General features: G+C 49.6%; 2 protein-coding genes across 2 annotated transcripts; both read right to left on the minus strand.

Moving 5' to 3' along the window:
* Positions 1 to 1,948: 1,948 nt before the first annotated feature.
* LOC110565522 (zinc finger protein 398-like) lies at positions 1,949 to 11,606 on the minus strand. Its single transcript, XM_021663218.2, has 5 exons — positions 11,296 to 11,606; positions 9,037 to 9,390; positions 8,179 to 8,305; positions 5,624 to 5,731; positions 1,949 to 4,898 (listed from the first exon to the last, which is right to left on the minus strand). Exons 1-5 carry the CDS (start codon positions 11,317 to 11,319, stop codon positions 3,793 to 3,795), a joined length of 1,719 nt encoding a protein of 572 aa, XP_021518893.1. The 5' UTR covers positions 11,320 to 11,606; the 3' UTR covers positions 1,949 to 3,792.
* A 123-nt stretch (positions 11,607 to 11,729) lies between these two features.
* On the minus strand, positions 11,730 to 22,390 carry Znf783 (zinc finger protein 783). Its single transcript, XM_021663225.2, has 7 exons — positions 22,251 to 22,390; positions 19,692 to 20,030; positions 19,482 to 19,608; positions 19,235 to 19,363; positions 17,012 to 17,137; positions 15,525 to 15,632; positions 11,730 to 14,463 (listed from the first exon to the last, which is right to left on the minus strand). Exons 1-7 carry the CDS (start codon positions 22,272 to 22,274, stop codon positions 13,730 to 13,732), a joined length of 1,587 nt encoding a protein of 528 aa, XP_021518900.2. The 5' UTR covers positions 22,275 to 22,390; the 3' UTR covers positions 11,730 to 13,729.
* Between the last annotated feature and the right edge of the window lie 347 nt (positions 22,391 to 22,737).

Consider the following 22,737-nt stretch of genomic DNA (forward strand, 5'->3'; position numbering starts at 1 on the left):
ACCAGGAGTGTGGTCTCTGGAGTCTGGTTCCTGGGATTCTGTGTGGGCTCCGTTGCCCTCACCCATCCTTCCACAGTTCCTGATCCTCACACAGGTTGAAGAGAGAACAAGCTAGACAAAGGGGGAAAGAAGACCAGCTAGAAAATAAGAGCCAGAAGACTGTCAAATTTAGTGAGGCCATGCAGAGCCAAGCACAGCCACGCAGAAGTGAGAGAAGCCAATTTAAATCAGTCAGCTTGAAGAGGAGTTTTTGAGCCACCCAGCTGAGCTGAAGTGGCCAGCCAGAGTTCAGAAAGAGCTAGAAAGGATGAGCTTATTCAGCAGTAAGTCTCAGAGGCTGAACACATTTTAGGCCTAAATTATATTGAACGGAGTCTAGAGGCTTCTAGGACTCCGCATAGGTTAGCAGATGAAGGCAGTAATCCACTAAGACATGTAAAAGATATTAATGGAAAGTTCATCCACAGAGAATGTTAACTTTATGTCAGTCCAATTTTATGTCAGTATTTTGTGCGGAATTCTGTTTCCTTAAACATTTTCTCTAAAGTATCTATGTCAGCCAGCCAACAAAATATTCATGTAATGATAAATAATGGGCTGAGGATATTGCCTATGAATTATTAAGGAAACACAAAGAATTCTGCTCTTCTGGGGGCTACAGATTGCTCCTGAAAAACTAGAAAGAGATTCTATTAACTATTTGGGTTCTAAAATAAGTCAACAAAAACTCAACCACAAAAGGCACAGCTCAGAAAAGATCAGTTGCAAACTCCTAGTGATTTTCAAAAATTAATGGAAGATATTAATTGGCTACAGCCTACCACTGGAATAGCTACTCATGAGTTAAGTAATTTGTTACAAACATGACAAGGAGATTTGGCCTTACACAGTCCATGTTTAACAGCTGAAGCAGAGCAAGAGTTAACTCTGGTAGAACAGAGACTGCAAGATGTGTATGTGGGTTGCATAGATCCCAAACTTGATTTCATTTTGGTTATTTTGTCTTCAACTCATTCTCCTACTGGGCTCATTATGCAAAAGGAAGAATAGATTTTCTTGGCATACAAAATTAAAGACTTACACAGAAAAAGTTTCTGATTTAATCACAAAAGGTAGAATAAGACTATGTCAGTTGTTAGGAACAGACCTGGCAGAAATCGTCGTACCTTGCACTAATGCTGAGATTATGTCATTGGCAAAGATCTTGCAGCAACTATCTGGGAGAAATTAACAGCAAATATCCTAGCAAGCATCTTAGTTTATAAAAAGAACTAATTGGATTCTCCCACATTTTGTAAAGGGAACATTTAATTCCTGAAGCACCTAGATTCTATACTGATGTAAATACGGTGGGAATGGCTGGCTAAAAGACAGACAAAATAAGCAAAGTGATCCAAAGTCCAAACACTTCAGTTCAAAAATCAGAGCTGTACGCAATCTTTATGGCATTATCAGATTTTCCTGAATCTCTTAACATAATCAATGCAGGAAGTTGCTTTCCATATAGAAACTGCTGAATTTATTCTGCATAATTCAGAAGTAACCTTGTTATTTATACACTGCAACAGTCAATCAGAAATTAAAACCTATCCAGTATTTATCACCCATATTTGATCTCATACAGGCTTGCCAGGTCCTGCACAAGGTGAAGAACTTGGCCAATTATTAATAGGAAATCTGTTAGACACCTCAAAATTTCATGAAAAACACCATGCTAACAGCTCAAGTTTCAAGAAAAAAATTTGTCTGGCAACAAGACAAAGAAACTATAGGACAATACCCTACTTGTTCTCTGTATAACTAAACTCTGTTGTCCACCAGAAGTAACCCTAGGGTTACCAAAAGAAATGAAATATGGAAGATAGATGTGTCTCATTTTGCCGAATTTGGAAGTTTGTACACCAACCCATACCACTGATACATATTCAGGGTTTCAATGGGCAACTGCTTTGAGTTCTGAGAAGGCTGAGTCTGTAATTACACGTTTATTGGAAGTAATGGCAAATAAAGTACAAATAAAGACTGACAATGGCCCTGCATGTCTCCAGTAAGATGAAGCAATTCTTAGCATATTATAATATAAAGCCCATTACAGGTACACCACACAATTCTGTAGGACCAAGGATAGACTAAATAGTGCTCTGCTAACTTTAAATTTTCTGAATGGTAATGAGAAAGGAACAGCAGCAGTCAAGAGACACTGGGTTATAAAAAAACCTCTGAAATTAAATCAGTCTACACACTACATCCTATAAGGATGTGTTAACATCAGAATGGAAGCCAGTGGAACTTTTGTGTTGGGGCTGCAGATTTGCTTATATTTCCACAGGAAATCAAAAACTGTGGATACCATCAAAACAGATAAAGATTAGAACTGAGCAGGAGAGATCTCCCAAAAACCTTGGCCACTAACCTGAAAAGTACTTACAACACTGAAAATGTCTCTGTTTATACAATCTTGTTATACTCAGCATAATTAATGGCTTAAAACAAGGGGGGAAATGTAGTGACATTTCTGGAATTTTGGTTTCTCTATAAAACACAGAACTATCACAACAATGTTTTTTGGTTTTAATCCCAGGTATGGGGATGTCCACAGCAGCCGACTGTCATTTCCTGGTGCACTAGCAGAGGTGTGGTTTGCCAGCTGAAGGTAGTTTTTTCAATTTTGTGACATTTGGAATTCTGGGAACTTTTCAGAGGGTATACAAATGTTAGCCCCAGGAGGCCTCGTTGGGGATGGTTGTTGGCATTTAGGATGGTGGTTTACGTTCTTAGTAGCCATGGTCAAAGAAGAAACAAAAGGAAAGAAATTAGATTCAGGGTTTTTCTAATTCCTCCCTCCTCTCTATACTTGTTTCGATCTAGATGTAGGGGGTGAAACAGGAGTGGGGTGGGGTGGGGTGGGGGTGGGGATAAAGGATAGGAAAAAGAAGAAACCACAAATAGCAAAACTGGCTACACAGACCTTCGGTGAAAACCAGCTCTGGACAGACGATCCAGAGTGCATAGCAAGCAGCACAGGCCTGTTTACCCAGTCCTCCAAAGCAGGGTCAATGACACTAACAGCCCCAGTCCCCCTACTTAGTCTTCGGTAATACACATGCTGTTACACAAGCAGTGGCCACTGGTGAGAAAGATGGGCTATCTGACAACTAGGACTTCGAACTCGTAAGGATATTTTTTTTCTGTTTTTTGAAACAGGGTCTCATGTAGCCAGACTCAACCTTGTACTTCTGATCCTCCTGTTTTCACAGGAACATGAAGTTTACAGGCATGTGCTATCACAGCCAGCTTAACTTGATGCTGGCGATCTAACCACGGCTCCATCCACGCATGCTAGACGAACACTATTGAGTCACATCCTCAGCCCCCGCGCTAGGGAAATCTTGTAAAGCAGAAACCGAGCCACTCAATTCTTCAAAACTGCATCATGCCTAACTGGCCAGCCACCTTTGACAGGTGAAAAGCCCGTGTTGCTGCCTAAACTGGTAAGACGGTGATGGCGGCCACCAGGATCCCAGGGAACTCTTCAGCTGCTGGCAGATAACACTCTTCATTCTTCCCTTCCACTGCTTCTGCAGCATTTCCTGTGTACACAAAGCTTATCTGCAGCAAGGTTCCCAGGGACACTTGGCACCTGTGGTCCATGGGAGTCACCTCTGGGAAGCCTAGCCAATGATAGGGACCACCCATCTGACCCAACAAGTTCCTTCCCCTCAGGAGAGGCAGCTGGGATTCAAGGGGACCCAGTGTCCCCGTGTCCTAGTGGCCTCATTATAGAGCTGAGTGCTACCCTGCCTTCTCCATCTTTACAGGCAGACAATTATGCAGAGAGCCCACCAGACCTTCCTGCCCATGGCTGCTGAGCTGCTGACCTCCACTGTATGCTCTGTAGTCCTGACTGGCCTCAGTGTCCTTGGATCTGGGTGAGACGGAAGGGTCTCTGGTGAACTTTACCCTAGCTGAACCTTTCAGGAGACCTGCAGGCGACGCGAAACTTGGTGAGCTCTTCTCACAGGCCACGAGAGCCGGGGAGGCTGAGCGAGCATGACTGCCCTGGTGGCGCACCAGCCACGAGCGACAGGTGAAGCTCTTGCCACACTGGCCACAGGTGAACCGCTTCTCCTGAGAGTGGCTGCGCAGGTGCCGCAGGAAACTGGGCTTGTGCGTAAAGCAAGAGCCACACTGGGTGCACTGGAAAGCATGCTCGCCAGAGTGCACGCTCTGGTGCACGGTCAGGTTGGCCAGGCGCGTGAAACGTTTGTCACACTGGGTACATGGAAATGGCTTCTCACCCGTGTGGGTGCGCCGATGTTCCACCAGAGTGGACAGGCGCCCAAAACGACGGCCGCACTGCGCACACGGGAAAGGCCGCTCTCCGGTGTGGGTGCGTTGGTGCTCCAGCAGCGTGGACAGGCGGCCAAAGCGCTTCTCACACTCGGCACATTTGTAAGGCTTCTCCCCAGTGTGAGTGCGATAGTGCGTGGTAAGTGTTGACTGGTGGACAAAGCTCTTGCCACACTGGACACAGGTGTAGGCACGATGGGCTGCGGGTGCACGGCGGTTCCTGGAGAGAGCGACCTGCGGTGGAGCGCTCTGGGGAGCCTGGAGACCAGCAAAGGGCTGAGAGCCGTGGTGTGGGTGTCCGTGCTGCGCGCTGAGCTCTCTGGCACTGAAGCTCTGCACGCTCTCGGCGCCCTCGGTGGCTGGCACAGGTTGACTCTGAGGGCCTCGGGACAGGGACGCCACCTCTCTTTCCCTGGAAACAGGGAGCAGATCCCCACAGGTTCCCTGCTCAAAGTCCTCCCTGCCAGCTCTCCCCTCAGTTGCCCAGGATGGTGCCGGTGCCATGGACTCTCCCTCCAGGGTCCTTTTCTTAGTAGACAGCCAGGTTTCTGGTGGGATTAAACACAGCAATGAGTCATTTCCGCCACAAGCTCTGGAGACAAGACACCCGAACCTCTGTTCTTTGGTGTCAAAGGCCTGAGGCTCACATGAGCCTGTTCCTGGAGGCTCTCAGTCTGAGTCACCCGCAGGTCATCCAGATGCCCTTGCAGCTGACTGTGCGCCTCTGCTTAATGTCTGTCTCATCCATACTGCACAGCCTCCCAAGAGCAGCTCCAGCTGATGCTCCCCGACAACCCCAATTCTCTGCCCCCAAACCATGAACAAGACAGTGTGCCTACCACAGCCTGATTACAGAAGGCCTCTGCCTGTAAATACACTGTGAGCATGCACGCCTTCTGAGGACACTGCTCACAATTTTTTCTTCATTCTCAAAGGGCTCTCTGGCTCAGGCGTGGTCTCCTCTTCTTACTATTAACTTGTGGTTATCTTTTCTTTTAACTGAAGTGTCCTTGTGGGGATGGGGAGCTGTGTCCTATGCATCAGTCAGTCCTTGCAGGGCCCGCCTAGTACCATGCCAGCTACAGTTCATAAAGCAAAGCCAGGAGACTGTGGGAACAAAATGACAATTTCATGCAACTCTGTGGGAGGATGTCCACAGTACACCCAGCAGAGAGACAACACAGGAGGCCTGCTCACTGCCGCTTCCAGACACACATACAAAAGGCCCCATACATTCAGGGACCCAGAAATGCAGCCTGTTCCTGGGCCTCACCTGAGCATATGTATGCACTGGTTGTCTCCTGCAGACTCTTCTCATATGCCTCTTCCTCTTGCTTGATCCAGGGAAGAACACTCGGGGCAGATTCCAGCTGGCCTGTTTCTAAGGAAAAGAGAAGTCCCAGGGGTATCCGATGTCATGGCCTTTCCTGTCACAGTCTCTGTCTAGGACCAGTGACAAGGTACTCCCAAGAGAACCACAGAGCCCAGCAAAGGCAGAACAGATACCGGGATTTCTAACCAGGCTAACATTCGGTATGGTAGGCAGTCAGGAGAGCTGGGGACATTGCTTCTGAATGACCAGCAGCCTTCTCTCACTACCATGCCTTTTCTGTAGGAAAGAGCAGCTGGAGTTTGACTGGGCAAACAGATCCCTCCAAAATACAGATCATGTGCCTATCAGTTCTCCTTCCAGCAGATAACCAATAGGATCTAAGAGCTCAGGTTTTTTCAGCTATATGATCTCTGTTAATTTACCTAGCGTCTCTTGACTTAGTTTCTTCACCTATATATATATGAAAAGACAAAAGCCGGAAGAGATTAAATGGATTAATATTTATAGTACCTAAGTACTAACTTTGCTTGTTAAACTGGAAATAAATATCTAAGAGACAAGGGCAATTATTTTTTCCCTCCCAGTAATTTTTTCCCCCCAAGACCGGTTTCTCTGAGTGGCCCTAATATGTTTTTTGTTTTGTTTTGTCTTGGGAGACACACTCACAAAGTTCTATCTGCTTCTGCCTCCTGAGTATTGGGGTTTAAGGTGTGTTCTGCCATGCGTAGTTTCTACCTGCTTTCTAGTGGTCACCTTGACCTCCGTGGCAAGGCTGTTCGCTAGGAAAGGGAGCGCAGCAAGCTGCAAGGCACCAGGGTCTGTGACACTGCCAAACAAGCCTGGCAGGAGCAAGGAGCCATCCTGTTCAAGCTGCATTATTTGGGCATGGGGTTTAGCAACCTCTTTGAGGCAGCCTATGAGCACAGTACCCTGAGACAGGTGTCCTTCAAGGGACAAGTGACCTCACTAATCTGTGCCACTCTCTAAGCTCTATGTCCACACCACAGCACATCATGCACCCCCATAAGAGATGTTAAAAGCTACAGAAAGAAAGAAAGAAAAAGTAGAGAACATCTAAATTTCAAGCCACAACTATGTATAGCTACCAATAACATGCTTAAATATTATGTTAGGTTCTGACCCAGAAATACAGGGTCAGCTTTCTGTTGTTCCAGAGGCACCTGTAATCCAGCCATCCTAGGAAGATGCTGCCCAGCTGTGTGTGCCCAGCTCCCCTGCCCAGGCTGCCTTCCATAATTTTACTCAAACAGCTGGGAAATCTGGTTTTTAACAGATGGCACATCAAGCTTCAGAGAAAAAAGCCAAAAGCAACATAACTCCTGGCTAAAGCACTTTGCTGCAAAGTCTGATGACCTGAGGTAGATTCCGGGAACCCACACAACAGAAGGGGAAAAGTGATTCCCACAAGTTGTCCTCTGACTTTCACATACACTTTGTAAGGTCTCTGAGTACAGACACCAATAATAAGAATAGCAGCTATGCTGGGAGGGGCATGGGGGAGATGGCCAGTAAAGAGAAGTTAAAAAACAAAACGTTATACATATACATATAGATACACACACACACACATATGTATCTGTACACGTGAGTACAGTGTGCTCAGAGGACGGCAGGTGTTGGGTGCCCCAGGGCTACAGCTACCGCAGCTCACAGCTGCCTGATATGGGTGTCCAGATCAGGACCTTTGGATAGGAACGTGCACTCTTAGCTTCAGAGCCATCTCTCCAGCCAATGCAAAGCCTTTTAAATTGGGCCTGGTGGTGCACAACTGTAATTCCAGCACTCAGGGGCAGATTGACAGCTACAAGTTCAAAGCCTGCCTGGCCTATATAGTAAGTTCTAGGCCAGCCAGGGCTATACATAAGGGAGATCCTGTTTGGAGAGAGAAACACTTGACCTCTGCACTGCTAAGTAAAAACATATTTATGTAAGAATGTACTTGCATAATTAAAAGGCTGGGGTTTCAGGCCTTGCCCAGGGGATCCCAATAACCAACAAGCCTTACACCAAAACACTCCTCCTGCACACTTGGCTGGAGGACCTAGTATTTACTGCTGGCCCTCACTTCTCAGACCTAACACACCTTTTCAAAGCATGACCATGGGGCTAGACAGACTGCTCCGTGGTTAAGAACACTGACTGCTCTTCCTGTGGACCCAGGCTCGATTCTGAGCTCATCTACAGAAGCTCACCACCAACCACTTGTAATCTGGTTCCAGGGGATCCAATGCCCTCTTCTGACCTCTGCAGGCATCAGGCAAGCATATGATGTACAGATACACATGCGGGTAAAACCACCCCCCACACAAAATAGAAGCATGTCTACACTTTAATTCTAAAGACAGGAATTATGGATACCTTCTACTAGCTTGAAAGCAGAGGACCAATTTGCTCTGGCTTTCAGATTCAAGAGTCTCAACACACTGAGGAAAAGAATGCAGACACACTTGGAAGCCCCTGGGGACCTCTCTTACCCAGAGAGCCCAGCACCTCCTGGCTTTCCTTTGCTCCATGCTTGCAGAGCTCCTTCTGCCAGTCTTCTGGGCTGCCTTCCTGGTGCTCCTGGAAACACCCAGCCATCTCCTCAGCAGTCACAGAAATCTGGAGGAATACAAGTCCCCCACACCCTTTCAGAAACCAGCCAGAACCAGCTCCGAAACTGTGGGCACCATTGACCAAATGCTAGCTTCTGCCCACCACATGTTTTTTAAAGATTTATTTATTTATTATGTATACAGTGTTCTGCCTTGCATGCACACACGCTTGCCAGAAGAGGGCACCAGATCCCGTTATGGATGGTTCTGAGCCACCGTGATTGCCAGAAATCAACCTCAGGAACTTGGCAAGAGCAGCCCGAGCTCAACCTCTGAGCCACCTCGCAAGCCCCACCACATTTTAGTAGACCAGGCTGGCCTTGAACGCACAGAGATCCACCTGCCTGTGCCTCCCTGGGTGCTGGGATTAAAAGCGTGTGCCACCCGCCTATCCAGCCAAATTTTAAAGACAGGGTTTTTCTATGTAGCCCTGGCTATCTTACTCTGTAGACCAGACTGGCCTCAAACTTAGTGATCCGCCTGCCTCTGCCTCTCAAATGCTGGGACTAAGGGCATGTGCTACCACCATCTAGCAAAATAATTCTTTAAAAAGGTTATTTTGGAATAAGACAACTATTGCTGCTCAAACATCCACTTCTCAACAACCTGCTATTCCTAAGCGGACACCTTTCTGATGTTACACTGCCCTGACGGTTTTTAAAAGCCCCTTAAAGCCCATGGTGACCAGTACTAAGCGCCAGAGTTCAGCCTGGAGGCCTTTCTTTACTCTCTGAATACCTTGGGGGCTTCATCCTTGCTGTTGGGGGGCAGCCTCAGGACCCAGGAGTTCCGGTTTTGCATCTGGTTCTCCAGGTCCTCCAGCCGCCGCTGCAGCAGCCCGTACTCCTGCAGCAGGGTCCCCAGCACGGCCCACTTGCCCTCCAGCTGGCTGCTGAGCTCCACAGCTGTCTTCTCGAAGTCAGCCAGCTTCTTCTCGGCTGACCCTGTTCGCACTTCCAGGCTTTGAAGGTGGACAGCCTGGGACACCGTTTTCTTCTCCACTGCCTGAACAGCAGCCAGGAGAGCTAAAAGGGAGATCTCTGCAGACTGGATCTGGGCCTGCTGTTGGAGGTCAGTCCCCACATGCCAGTCCTAGGACCAGAGACAAGGAGATATGTTAGCTTCCGGAAGGCAGACCAGAACATTCTCAAATATAGGAAGAGCAGTATCTTCTGGAATAGGTTTAGCCCCCTCCCTGGTCAGATCCCAGTCAAAGACCACAGACACTAGACCCTTCCTGGGAGGAAACTGAGCCTAGACTCATTGCAATGGGTACTAAAAGAGGATGCAAATGTATACCGGGTTTAATCTTCCCTTACATTAGTTCCAGCACTTATTTCACCACCTTTCCTTCCTCTGGGGACACAGCCCGACAGCAAGGACACAAAACCTACACACCCAATGGCAATCTCAGCGCTCACACCCAACCCCAACCCCTCCCAGAGACAGGGTTTCTGTGTAGACCAGGCTGGCCTTGAACTCATAGATCCATAGGCCCCTGTCTTCTGAGTGCTGGAATTAAAGGTGTTTTGTGACACCACAGCCCAGCACCCTCACCCCCTCTTAGGGCAGCTTCCCCCAAAGTGAGGCCCTTGGTGATTTCTAAGGGTGCAGCGGCTTAACTAACCTGCCTGAGATACTGGTTGTCTTAGTTAGGGTTTCTGTGAAACATCATGACCAAAAACAACTTGGGGAGGAAAGGGTTTATTCTGCTCACACTTCCACATCACTGTGTATCACTGAAGGAAGTCAGGGAAAACTCAAGCAAGGCAGAAACCTGGAGGCAGGAGCTGATGCAGAGGCCACTGAGGGGTGCTGCTTACTGGCTTATTCCTCACGGCTTGCGCATCCTTTCTTCTAGCCCCCAGGCCCTCCAGCCCAGGTGTGGCCCACCCACACCAAACACTAATTAAGAGACTGCCCGACAAGCCTGCCTACAGCTGTCTTATGGAGGTGTGTACTTGGTTGAGGTTCCCTCCTCCCAGGACACTCCAGCTAGTGTCAAGTTGAACGATAGGTCTCTGAGGCACCTCATCCAACAGCCCATACAGTCACCACACTGGAAGCTAGATCTTAGCTGCCAAGCAAGAATAGAGAAAGCAGGCAGCCAGCCTCTTAGTCAAGATTCCCAGGGAGTATCCCGCCTCAGGGAGGTGGACAATGTATCATGCATAACTGTAAACAAGACAAAGAACAGGGTGTTCCTCGGTGGGGCCAGCAGATGAATCCTGGAACAGGCCTCTTCCAGAACTGAATTCTGTGCAGTTTAAGGCAAAGATAGACTATTCTTCTAAAGCTCTGTTTTCTCAATTACAAGGCCATCAGGACTCTCCTCTCTCAGGTGGTGAAGGATGAAATAACCCACAGGTCTGAAAAGCACTCGTTTCTCTGCGATTGCTCGCCACAAATCTGACCTGGAGAAATGTCTCAGAAATTACTGTAAAGCTATCGCTGTGGGAGATGCCCTAGACCTACAGGAACAGTGTGTCTCAGCAGTTCCTGTATCTCACGCCTACCCAACGTCTTCTATTATAAAAAGGAGTGGGAAAGCCTTCCTGCGAGTTGTGAGAAAATAGCAGGCGAGGATGTATGTATCCACCCAGAACGGAATCGCAGGCCTGAAAGGCCGTGGGACTCTCCTAGGCAGGAACAACATTCTAGTTCTCAGGTCCAAGCGGTCTAACTGGAGAGGCCTTAGCTCGGGAATGGATCCTCGGTGACCAATAATTGCGAGGGGACGCGGAGAGGTCCCGGAAAAGCAATCACGTGGAGTAAAAACGTCCACAGCGGTGCACCGGGCCCAGGCATTTCCTATTTAAGCTCAACCTATATTATAAATGACCGGAACCATGGCAAGGAGACAGGACGTTTATGAAGTGGCCATGGGCGCCCTAGTCCTCCCCGAGACCCTGGCTGAGACACAATTTTAAGATGTCCTCCCGGCGAATTCAGGAACTGCTGCGCATCCCCCACAGGATTGGTGAGGACCGCTCTTACCGGAGCAGGGGCCGCCTCGGTCATGGCTGCGTCCGATCCGGCCTCGTCTGGGAGTCGCGGTTGAGCTTCCTAGACAGCCCTTCCTGGACCACACACGCGGACCTCGAGCGGCCGGCCGCGGTCTACCTGGCGCGGAGACGGCAGCTCCCAGCCACTCCTCCACCGCTCCCGCCGCTGCAGCGCAGGCCCCACCCGCCGCGAGCCGGCTACCCATTGGCTGACCCGCGAGGCCCCGCCCCCGGGAGAGCCAGGACTCCATTGGCTAGCCGAGAGCATCAGCCACTGTGCGCGCTAGCGCGTAGCCCCGGCCCCGCAGGTGTGCGCGTCAGGTGTCCGGCTCCATTCACCTACTAACTGCACCTACACAGAACTAAGCAATCCACTGAGGTCACCAGCTGAGACTTCCCAGAACAAACTAGGCCACAAGCACGCAGTTGCTTATTCCAACGTGTTTATAGAGCACCGATTAGGCTGAGACTGCCACCTCCATAGTTCTTAGGGCTTCGTGGCCCAACCATTTCTTTGTTTTACAAAATGAGCTAGAAGAGTCTGGGATCCGATCAGGACTCCATCGCGGGGCTCCTGCAACCAAGCAGCCTTTGTCCACTGTAAATTCAAAACGTTCCTTAACGTGTCCTATTGAATTCCAGGGCAAACGCAGTAAGGCCAGTTGGACATGATGGCACAGGCAAGTAAATCCTGGCACTCTGGAGATAGAGGCAGGAAATTTACGGCAAGCCCACAGCCAGCCAGGATGACACAGCCTCTTTCCCCACCCCAGTATTTGAATTTGTGTTCAAATATAGAATACTTGTTTCCAGAGAGAGCATCTAAAGCATTAGAAAAGAGGCCTAGGGAGCTCCCGGACAGCAGCAGTGAGCATTCCCAGCGGAGGATTAAGCTTGGGACAGGTATACTGTGCACATCCTGTCTGAGCATTTGATGGTTGCTGTCTTGTTTGTAGGCCTAAACAATGGTTGGGTGAGCAGACAAGTAGAGTTCAGAACCATGAACTGCCACAGACTTGCTTGCTTACTTACCCCTGCCCCAGGAATGATGGCACTGTTACCCTCGGCCTCATCTCTTCAGGACTTTTGAGTGGCAAGGCTCTGAAGGACATCAATAACAGAGGCAGGGACGAAGGTACCCCGAGCCTGCCTGAATGTGCTCTGGTGGCTGAGTGCCAAACAAGAAAGTAAACTCTCAGGAGAACTGGGATCCATAACCCCAGCTTCAGAAGCACCCACCAGGCTGTCTAGGAGCACCCAAGGTGGTGAGCCAAAGAGGCACAAGAAACCACCCATTCTCAAGACTATCAGGTCTGACACTATCACCTCAAATTCCCGGTCTTGAGCTTGTGCTTTTGAAGGGCCCCTAAAGTACCAGCTCAGCCAGAAAGTGAAGGAACTGCCACTTAGCAAAAGAGAAAGGTCCTTCCTAAACGTTTCTTTCTGGGACAAAGGGCAAAGGACCAACAACAAAAAAAAGAGACCCAGACTTAACAGGATAAAACCAGGCATATTTGTCTAGTGCCTCTTCTGATACACACCTCTAGGGTGACATCCTGGAGCTCTTCTCCTTGTCACACAAGGCACATAAGCCTCAAGAAAGCTGAAGGTTTCCCTAGCTGAGGTCCCAAAGTTCCCCAGGCGGGTGCTTCCTGGACTTGCTTTATATTCTCCTTCAGGTATTTTTGCAGGCCTGCCACAAAGGGTCAGCCACACTGTCAACCCTGAGGCTTGAGCTTCCTAGCTTCCATTTCCCTCACAACTCAGTAAAAGAGTAAGGGATGTGACTGCCACATGAGGGAGAGGCTGGGGAAACTGAGGCACTACAGGCACTCAAAACCCTTGAGTACCCTGCTTTCAGAACATGTCCACTAAGGCAAGTGTACACTAAGCTGGTCCCCCCACCCTGACAACACATGAGGTAGGAGAAAGTTCCTGCCCTTCAGCAGCTTCTGGTCTCCAAAAAAAAAAAGAAAAGAAAAAGGAAAAAAAAATCTCAGAGTAACAAAGTTTAAAAATCAAAAGAAAAATAAAGCAAGAGCCTGCTCTGGTCCCATCCTGTAAAGATACAATCTCTGTTCCTACTGACTACAATACCAGCCAAAGGCCACACCTTAAATCTTAAGTTTTTTTACAAGTCAGGAATGTGCAAAAGGAGAAATTAGGAGACTGAGGCACCCTGTCACACACTTACAGTCACCAAAAGACTTGATTCTTCCCATTTGAATGGAAAACAAAACCAGACTCTCCAAATCCATCCCTGATTGAGACCAAGGTCAGGTCAGGCACAAGGGAAAGGCCCTGAGATAATGCAGGTCCTGCCAGGAGAGCGAAAGGGTGTAACGGCAGGCTCCTGGTCAGCCTTCCTCGTTAGGGCTGGGCTCTCCTGGAGGACAGAGGCATGAGAAAAGCAGGACTGCCTGGCCTCAGAAGTGTGTCTGCATGTGGATAGTCAGGTGGTGGTTCCTGTTGAAGGCCCGGCCACACTGGGGACACTGATAGGGACGCTCGCCGGTGTGGATGCGCTGGTGACGAAAGAGGTCGGAGGGCCGGCGGAAGGCCTTGCCACAGTAGGGACAGGTCGGCCAACCCTGCCTTTTGCCTGTGTGCTGACGCTGGTGCAGTATTAGGCTCTTCCGTTGCTGGAAGGAGTGCAGGCATTTACTACAGTGGTAAACCTTAGCTGCTGGCCTTCGGCCCATCACTGCGTGGCTTGCCAGGGAACGGTGGCTTGTGGGCTCCTCAGGTACCCAGCGGATGACAGGGCCAGGCACCACCACCTCTCCTGGTTCCAGCGTGGAGTGACTTTCCTCCACAGACAAGCCACTCCAAGCCTTGCTGCGCTCCTTTTCTACGTGGGTCCGCTGATGGATTGTCAGATTAATCTTCAGGCGGAAGTTCTGCCCACAGTCAGGGCACAGGAATGACCGTCCCCGTAACCGGGAAAGGGTGCGGGGTGGTTCTCCCATAGCATCTGCAGCTTCGGGTTCCCCAATCTGCACCCTAGGCACTCCCTGGGCATGATGCCGTCTGGAGCCTCTAGTCTTTTTCCTGGGCCTTTTGTGGACTCGATACATGGGCTGGCTAGCGGACTCCGGAAGGTGCTCCTCAGGTTCATCCTCCGACGGGGCTTCTGTCTTGATGGTCACAGCACCGTCACCTAGCAAAGGAATCATTACTGCTTCCAGGAGGACCAGATGGCTCCCCGCAGCAGGTCTTGTTCCAGACTCAGAACTCTCCTCCTTTCCCCAGGTTCTGTGTCATCAGAGCAGGTCAGGGGTCCTTTCCAGACACCATGGGGCGGGCACTGCCTCATCTACTACTCAACTGTTTGTATCTCATCACCCATTCCCGAAAGCTGAGCTAAGAGCAGCAGAGAAGGGAGAAAGCTACAAAACCAGGAGCCAGGGACCCCGTGGAGTCCAGGATTTGATTCTGGGAGACAGAAGGCGGGGACTGTAGGAAAAGACTCGTCAGCCACGGCAACGCTACGTGTTTTGATGATAACAGTTGTAATCGGAGGACAAGCACCCATGAGCCCCATCTTCTTCCAGATCATGATTAAGGGGCCTTGTGGGTCACATGTGGCTGTAATCCCAACACCGAGGAGGCTGAGATGGGAGAGTTGCCACAAATGTAAGACAAGCCTTGGCTAGACAGGGATTTTAAAGCCACCCAGCTACACAGCCCCTTCTCAAAAATAAATAAATAAATAAATAAATAAATAAATTAATTAATTAATTAAAATAAAAGCCACCCTTTGGGCCTTGTATGTTACCCATCCCAAACAAATCTACCAGGGTGTGCACTGCCATATCAACCTGTGATTCCTGTAAGGTCTCATCTGACACAGGGCAATGGCAGGGACAGAGCCATGAAAAACACAGGCTGAGTGAGGTGAGGATTCTGGTTCCCAGATTCAGAGAATAAAGGGTCCTAGCATTGAACCCTATCAAAAACCATGGACTCCAGGTAAAGGACCTAAACATAAACTATATAGGTCAGCATGAAAAGTGCAAGCTACCACAGGCTGTGAACCCAGGTAGGCCCAGCCACACTGTGGGACTGAGAGACCTTATAATAGCCTAAGACATGCGGCTGTCTTCAAGGAGTGACTTTCCTCTAAGGCCAGTTGACCCCAGCCAACTATTACTACCAAATGGCCCTCTGGGCTTCTATGAGGCTCTGCCATAGCCGCAGGTGTCCTCTCCTTTCACTCACCTGGCGCCACAGAAGGCAGGCTATCTGTGGGAGGGGAGGGTGGCAACTCGCCCTCTGGAGCGTCTTCCTCCTGCTTAACTGATAAAGAGCTGGTGTTTTCTGGAATTCCTGGGAGAGGGAGAGGGAGATGAAGGCCATTCTTAACACAAGTATCACAGGAGGCGTGGCCATTTCTGCAGCAGGCTCCAGACAGGCTTACGGGCCTGCCGGGAAGAAGAGGCCTGCCAGCTTCCATCTGGAGGACTTCTGAGATGAGAATATAGCTATGAAGGCCACATCCTCAATCCCACGTAGGCAGGCCCAGGCTCATAGCATTTCCCTCCATATCTGTCACCTTCATCAGCCTCAAAACAACAGAAGGTTTGGGTAGGCTCCAGGGCAGTGGGCAGGGATAGTGTTCTCATAAATTCCATGCACACAGTTGCGCTCCATGCATACACGGGCTGGGAGGAACACAGAGAAGGGAAAAGTCATGTGTTGTGAAGGGAAATACAAAGAAACCACTAGAAGGAAGGCAACAAGGATTGGGAGTGGGGCCAGAAGGAAGAATAAGAAAGGAAGAGAAGTGAGCCCAACTCGGCCCATGAGGCTCATGTCCTCTGAGTCGATTTCAGAGAACACTGAGAAAGTGCAGTGTGCAGACTGGAGGTAGCACACAGACCTCCATGTTGACATGAGCACTGTAAAAAGCTCCAGCAGGTCCCAGCCACACCCTTCTGGAATGCAAGTTTCGGTTTCTTTGTAAACTCATAAACATAAACTTATGTTATATAAATATGTTCTGTTTTAATCCCAAGTGTAGGATTTTAGTTTGGCCATATTTTGTCCACACCTGTTAATTGTCACATGTGGGGCATGATCTCTGCCAGCTGGTAACAGCCTTCCACGTGTGGCATGGAGAGGGGCGTGGTCTAGGACTCAGAGAGTATAGTTATAAGGCTAAGAAAGAGAAAAGCAGATGCATGTGGTGGTGTTCAGTCTTGGGTGTGTGGTATGTAGCAGTGTGGACAGAACAGAGACCAGAGACGGTGTGGCGGTTTGGAGCAGACAGACGAGAGAAATTCTCCAGGGCACAGCAGCGTGGAGGAGACTGCTGTGTCTGCGGCTGGCAGAGATTGAGCCCTAAAAGAACCCCTTGATCCTAAATAGCTAGGAGAAATAAAAGGGTCTGGTCCCCCTCTCCCCAATAACCTTTCCTCTCTCCTACCTAAGGCTGGGGGGTTGGTGGAAAGAAGGTGGAGGCGTAGACACTCCAAATAGAGTTTTAAAAAGTCCACTACAGGAGGCTTTATGCTACACTCTTCCCCTCGCTCTAGACACACAGGTACGCCCAGGCTCCAACGGTGCCACTCAGACATCTGAGCCCTCAAGCACCGAACCTACCTCTCCGAGGCCCATCTTTCGAGAGCCTAGCCAGCACAGTTTAACATTTGGCTTGTTTCCTACGCTGAGAACACCAGTGTGGCTGTCCAGCTGTCCTTACTCACCAGCACCTGGCTTACTTGGAGTCATGCTTGCTTCCTCCTGCTGCTGCTCAGGTGTCTGTCTTTCTTCTGGTTCGTTCTGGGCAGGGCTCACTGGACTTGGGGCCTGCTCTTGACTCAGAGAGATGCCTAGAAACACAAACATTGAGCACAATACCAAGGTCTCCAAGACAGGTGACCAGTGATTCTGGGGACACAGTAAAAGCAGAGTCTCTGGGATCCTGGGTTAGCAGGCCAAAGATAGATGTAAAGCTACAATGGCCATGCCCATTGCCTACAGCTCAACTGTCTAAAGCCTCTTTTTTTGTGTCTCACATGTCCTTGTTCCCTGTTAAGCCAACTCACCAGCCCTGTTTCTCACTTTTTACTTTTGAGATAAGCTCTCTAAGTTGCCCAGGCTGGTCTTAAACTCATTCTGTAGGCTAAGCAGGCTTTGACTTAAAAGTCTCCTATCCTCCAGAATAACAGGTCTACAGGTCTGTTCTACAGGCCCTGCTTAAACTTGGGACTCCTGATTCTTTCCTGGCTATTTTTGTTTTTTTCGTTCTGTGTTCTGGTTTTATTTTTGAATTACAATCTTCCCACCTCAGACCCTGAGGAGCTAGGAGCTAGGATTTTACTTTAATAGGTGAATTGTATAGTACATAAATTATACCTCAGTAAAACTGTTGAAAATGTGGGAGAAATTTGATGGGGTTTTTATATATTTAAAAGACATAAATCCAACGTAGTATGTTGACTTTGGGTTACTAAAATTGGGTTATTAAAATCAAGTTCCTATTGGAAACAGAATAAGGACCAGATATTTTCTGAGGTGGGTGATAATATTGTGTTTATGTCTAGAAAATGGGAGAGGATTGGCAAAATCTCCACCACTGGCTTTTTTTTTTTTTTCTCTTTCTTTCTCTCTCTCTCTCTCTCTCTCTCTCTCTTTCTCTCTTTCTCTCTTTCTCTCTTTCTCTCTTTCTCTCTTTCTCTCTTTCTCTTTCTCTCTTTCTCTCTTTCTTTCTTTCTTTCTTTCTTTCTTTCTTTCTTTCTTTCTTTCTTTCTTTCTTTCTTTCTTTCTTCTTGACACAGGGTCTCAACCTAGCCCAGGCTTGCCTAAACCTTACTACTGAAGAGCAGTGATGATCATTTGGTGGTTACAGTCTTGTTCTAGTTTGGCTTATGTTTACATTTTTGGTTTTGTGGTTTTGTTGTTGTTTGTTTTCTGAGACAGGCTTTCTCCGTGTGTAGCCTGGGCTGTCCTGGAATCACTCTGCAGACCATCTTGCCTCTGCCTCCTCAATGCTGGGATTAAAGGTATGTGCCACCACTGCCCAGCTTTGTTTAAAAACTTTTTTTTTTTTTAAAAGGATGTGTTTACTTTATTGCCAAACACGGTAGCACAGGTCTTTAATTCTAACACCTGGAAGGCAGAAACAGGCAGATCTACATGAGTTCAAGGCCAGCCTGATCTAAATAGTGAATTCCAGGACAGTCAGAGCATAACAGTAAGACCCCAACTTAAAGAAAACAAAAATAAGTAAATACATGCATTTGCGTGTGTTTCAGTTTTTTGCCTGCATGTATGTCTGTATACTGCACGCATGCCTCCTGCCCACACAGGCCACCAGCTTCCCTAAACTGGAGTAACAGACAGCTCTAAGCTGCCATGTGGATGCTAGGAACTGAACATGAGTCCTCTGAGCACTGAGTGCTCTTAAACACTGAACCTCCCCAGCCCTCAGAGGTGGCAATAATATCCCGTATGTGGAGCCATTGTCAGACACTGGCTATGGAGCAGGCCCGCCCTGTCCAGCAAGGAGCCATCCCATCCCAGAGCACCACAGCAGCAACTGTCTCTTGCTCTGGCAGAGCTGACCAAGTGATGGCAGATGGACATGGATACCACTGAAGGTGGCACAAAGTAGATGCCACTATGCTTTACCATAATTGACCATCAGCCCACGTAGGAGATACCTATTGTATTCTTGGCCTGTGTTTGCCATCTTTGACCTCACAACCACTCCCTTTGTGCGGGTGCCTCCTACAAAGAGGCAGAATCCTTACAGCTCTAAGGAGAAGCCTGCTGTTTACTTCCACTCAGAGCAGCCTCAGACGCTGCGCAGCCCACTCCGGATAAAGGTCCTGTGTTCCCTTCCCAGCTCTAGAATGGTCCATAGCCAGGAAGGTTGTTTGTTGTTCACTTTGCCCCAGCAGCTCCCAATATGTGCCAGTACTTACCAGTGTTTAGTTTCCTTGGGCATACTCTTTCTTCCTCACTCCCCTTCTCCTGGACCCAGGAGCCTGGAGGACAAGGCTCTTCTCCCCTCTCTATCTGGGTGAGGATGTCTGGTTTGGAGATGGCATAATCTGCAGATAGAATGGGGAGGGCATGAAGAAAGATCTGGGTCTGGCTGCCCAAAGCAAAGGCAAAGACTGCAGGAAGCCATCCCCGGATGGAAGCCCAGGTATTCCTCTGCAGCCTTACCCAGGGAGACCAGCATCTCGTAGTTGCCCCTCATTACATGTTTGTAGAGTTCCTTCTGCCAGTCCTCCAGTTTGTCCCACTCCAATTCGGAGAAATACACAGCCACATCATCAAAGGTCAGGGGCACCTGAAACCACAGTGTCATACTCTCACCTACATGCTTATAGGCACAGGCCCATAGGCTCCTACCTAAGGACTCCCAAAAGCTACCTTGGGGACCTCGCCCTTGCTGCCAGGTGGCAGCCGCAGAATCCAGAAGTTCCGGTTGCGCAGCAGGTTCTCCATATTCTCCAGCCGCCGCTGCAGCAGCCCATTCTCCTGCAGCAGGGTCCCCAGCACGGCCCACTTGCCCTCCAGCTGGCTGCTGAACTCCACAGCCGTCTTCTCGAAGTCAGCCAGCTTCTTCTCTGCTGTCCCTGAGCGTCCCTCCAGGGTCAGCAAGCGGGACAGGCAAGATTCCACTTTCTTCTCCAAGGCCTGAACAGCAGCCACCACAGTCCACAGTGTGATCTCTGGGGAGTAGCGGTATGAGCTCGTCTCTGCATCTGGCTGGGGTGAAGAAAAGGTAGGAGGCTTCTATTACACAGCTGCTTGTCCCTCTCAGAAAGCTGCTCAGGAGACAGGAGAATCACATCAGCAAAATATCCACATGGAAAACCAGGCACGGCGTACACATAATCTCAACCGTCACAAACTGAGGCAGGGAGATTACTTAAAGCTCAAGGGCAGACTGAACTAGTGAGCTCCAGGCTAGCCTAGACTCAAGAGTTGAGACCAGGCAGGTAGAGTGGCACGTGTCTTTAATCCCAGCACTAAAGGCAGGAGGATCTCTGTGAGCTCAAGGACAGCCTGGTCTAGTCTACACGGCAAGTTCCAGAGCAGGCAGGGCTGAATAGTATAATTGTCATTAAAAAAAAAAAAAAGGCATTTTGTCCATGTACCTACAGGTCTACATTCAAAGACTCACCCAACCTGGAATAAAAGTAAAAATATTTGGAAAGAAAAAAAAAATGTATCTGTTCTGAACATGTATACACTTTCCTTGACATCATTTTCTCCACGATGCAACTATTAGATTTAATGTATTTTGGAGCACATGAGTAGGGTACATGCAAACACTACACTAATTTATGTAAGGGACTTGAGCGTCCCTTGGTATCAGCTGTAGTAATTACAATAATGGGATAGGCCGTGTTGAGATCTGTCCTGTTAGCAAGTTTCTTGGGATATCAGGTACTGCCAGACAGCTGAGGGATAAGAGCAGGTGGACCGACCAGGAAGAGAGCATCTGGACGGCCCCACTCCCATAACCTGTGAGCCCCTTCCTTGCAGTAGGGGAACCCAGAAGGCCACATAGCAAACTAAAGGAAAGGAGGGGTTCCCTTCAAAAAGTTTCTAGAAGACTAAGGTTTCAGAAACTTGTCTGAAATGTACTGGTAATAAATACCACTTACTGAGAGATTTTTCCAGGTGAAAGGCCTTCTAGAATGTTCTCTGAACTGGCACACTGAACATTACCAAGCTACTCTTCTTTTTGTTGTTTGCTTTTTTTTTTTTTTTTTTTGAGACAGGGTTTCTCTGTGTAACCTTGGCTGTCGTGTAACTCACTGTGTAGACCAGCCTGGCCTCAAACTCAAGAGATCCGACTGCCTGCCTCTGCCTCCTAAATGGTGGGTTTAAAGAACGCCACCACCACCAGGCTTCAAGCTACCCTCATAAAAACTGCTAAACTCTCAGTGGTTCTTAACCTTCCATAGCTGTGACCTTCATGTTGGGATGACGCCTGTCCTAGTTAGGGTTTCTATTGCTGCAACAGAACACCATGACCAAAAAGTATATCCGGGAAGAAAGTGTTTCTCTGTCTTATACTTCCACATTGCTGTTCATCACTGGAGGAAGTCTAGATAAGAACTCACACAGGGCAGGATCCTGGAGGCAGGAGCTGACACAGAGGCCATTGAGGGGTGCTGCTTACTGGCTTGCCTTGCAGGGTTTGCTCAGCTTGCTTCCTTATAGAACCCAGGGCTACTATCCCAGGGATGGCCCCACCCACAATGGGCTGGGCCCTCCCCCTTGATCACTGATTGAGAAAACGCCGTACAGCTGAATCTCACAGAAGCATTTCCTCAACTGATGCTCCTCGGTCTCTGATGACTCCAGCTTATGTCAGTTGACACAGAACCAGCAAAACAACCCCAAGAATAAAATTATTTTGTTGCTACTTCATAACTGTAATTGTGCTATTGTTACGAGTCATAACGTAAATATCTGATATGCAAAGCCAAGGGGTTGCGACCTACAGGTTAGGAACCATTAGTCTTTAAAAAACACACACCAAAGGCCACAAAATTAGAAAACCTGTTGCAAACTGCGTTTAAAAGTAAATATAAAAGTATAAAAGTAAGAGTCGCTAGGTGTTTTAATCCTAACGTGTTTTTGGCCTGACCCTTCGCAGCCTCACACTGGCTCCTCCCTGGCTGCTGGGCCGCAGAACAGTGTCTTCTGCGGGGTCCTTCGAGGCCTTCCGGAGAAACCTGAGCTTCCGGCCTAGCGTGGACACGGGAGGGGGTCAGGTCACGGTCTCCGGTCTTAGGGCCTAGCCCACCGGGCCTGGGATGTAGGCCGCTGGCTTCCGCGGCCCTACGTGGACTCCAGGCCGGTGGCCCCGTGACCCCAGCGGGCGGGGCGGAAGCCAGAGTGGGGAGGGGGCGCCCCGGGTCGGGCGAGACGAGACCCTCGTACGCGGCGGCCAAGGGCTGGGGCGCTTACCCGGCCGGGCGCCGCTTCAGCCATGGCTACCGCGTCGTCTCTGGGCTGCGGTCCTCCGCCGACAGATGGGGCCAGGCGCGGGCTGTGATCCTCGGTCGACCGGTCGGGCCAAGCGCCGGCTGCGCGTCAGGGGCCAGCGGGAGTCGCCCAGCCTCGGAGCTGCTCCCCAGCGGCCGCAAACTGCACGCCGTCCCGAGCCACGTGCCCAGCTGGCCCTTTAACTGCGCCGCGGGGTAGGCCGCGGCCCGGCGCGCACAGCGCCCCCTGCGGGCGGAAGGACCGCGCCGTGCGGCGCTCCGCCCGCGGCCGCCAGCCTGCGCCCTCGCCCTGCCCGCTCGTCCTGCCACCTCGCCCGGCCACCTCGCCCGGCGCCCTCGTCCTGCCCCCTCGCCCGGCCCGCTCGCCCTCGTCCTGCCCGCTCGTCCTGCCACCTCGCCCGGCGCCCTCGCCGGGCCACCTCGCTCGGCCCGCTCGCCCTCGTCCTGCC

The sequence above is a fragment of the Meriones unguiculatus genome, chromosome 3 (genome assembly GCF_030254825.1).
Source record: "Meriones unguiculatus strain TT.TT164.6M chromosome 3, Bangor_MerUng_6.1, whole genome shotgun sequence".
Classification (NCBI taxonomy): domain Eukaryota; kingdom Metazoa; phylum Chordata; class Mammalia; order Rodentia; family Muridae; genus Meriones; species Meriones unguiculatus.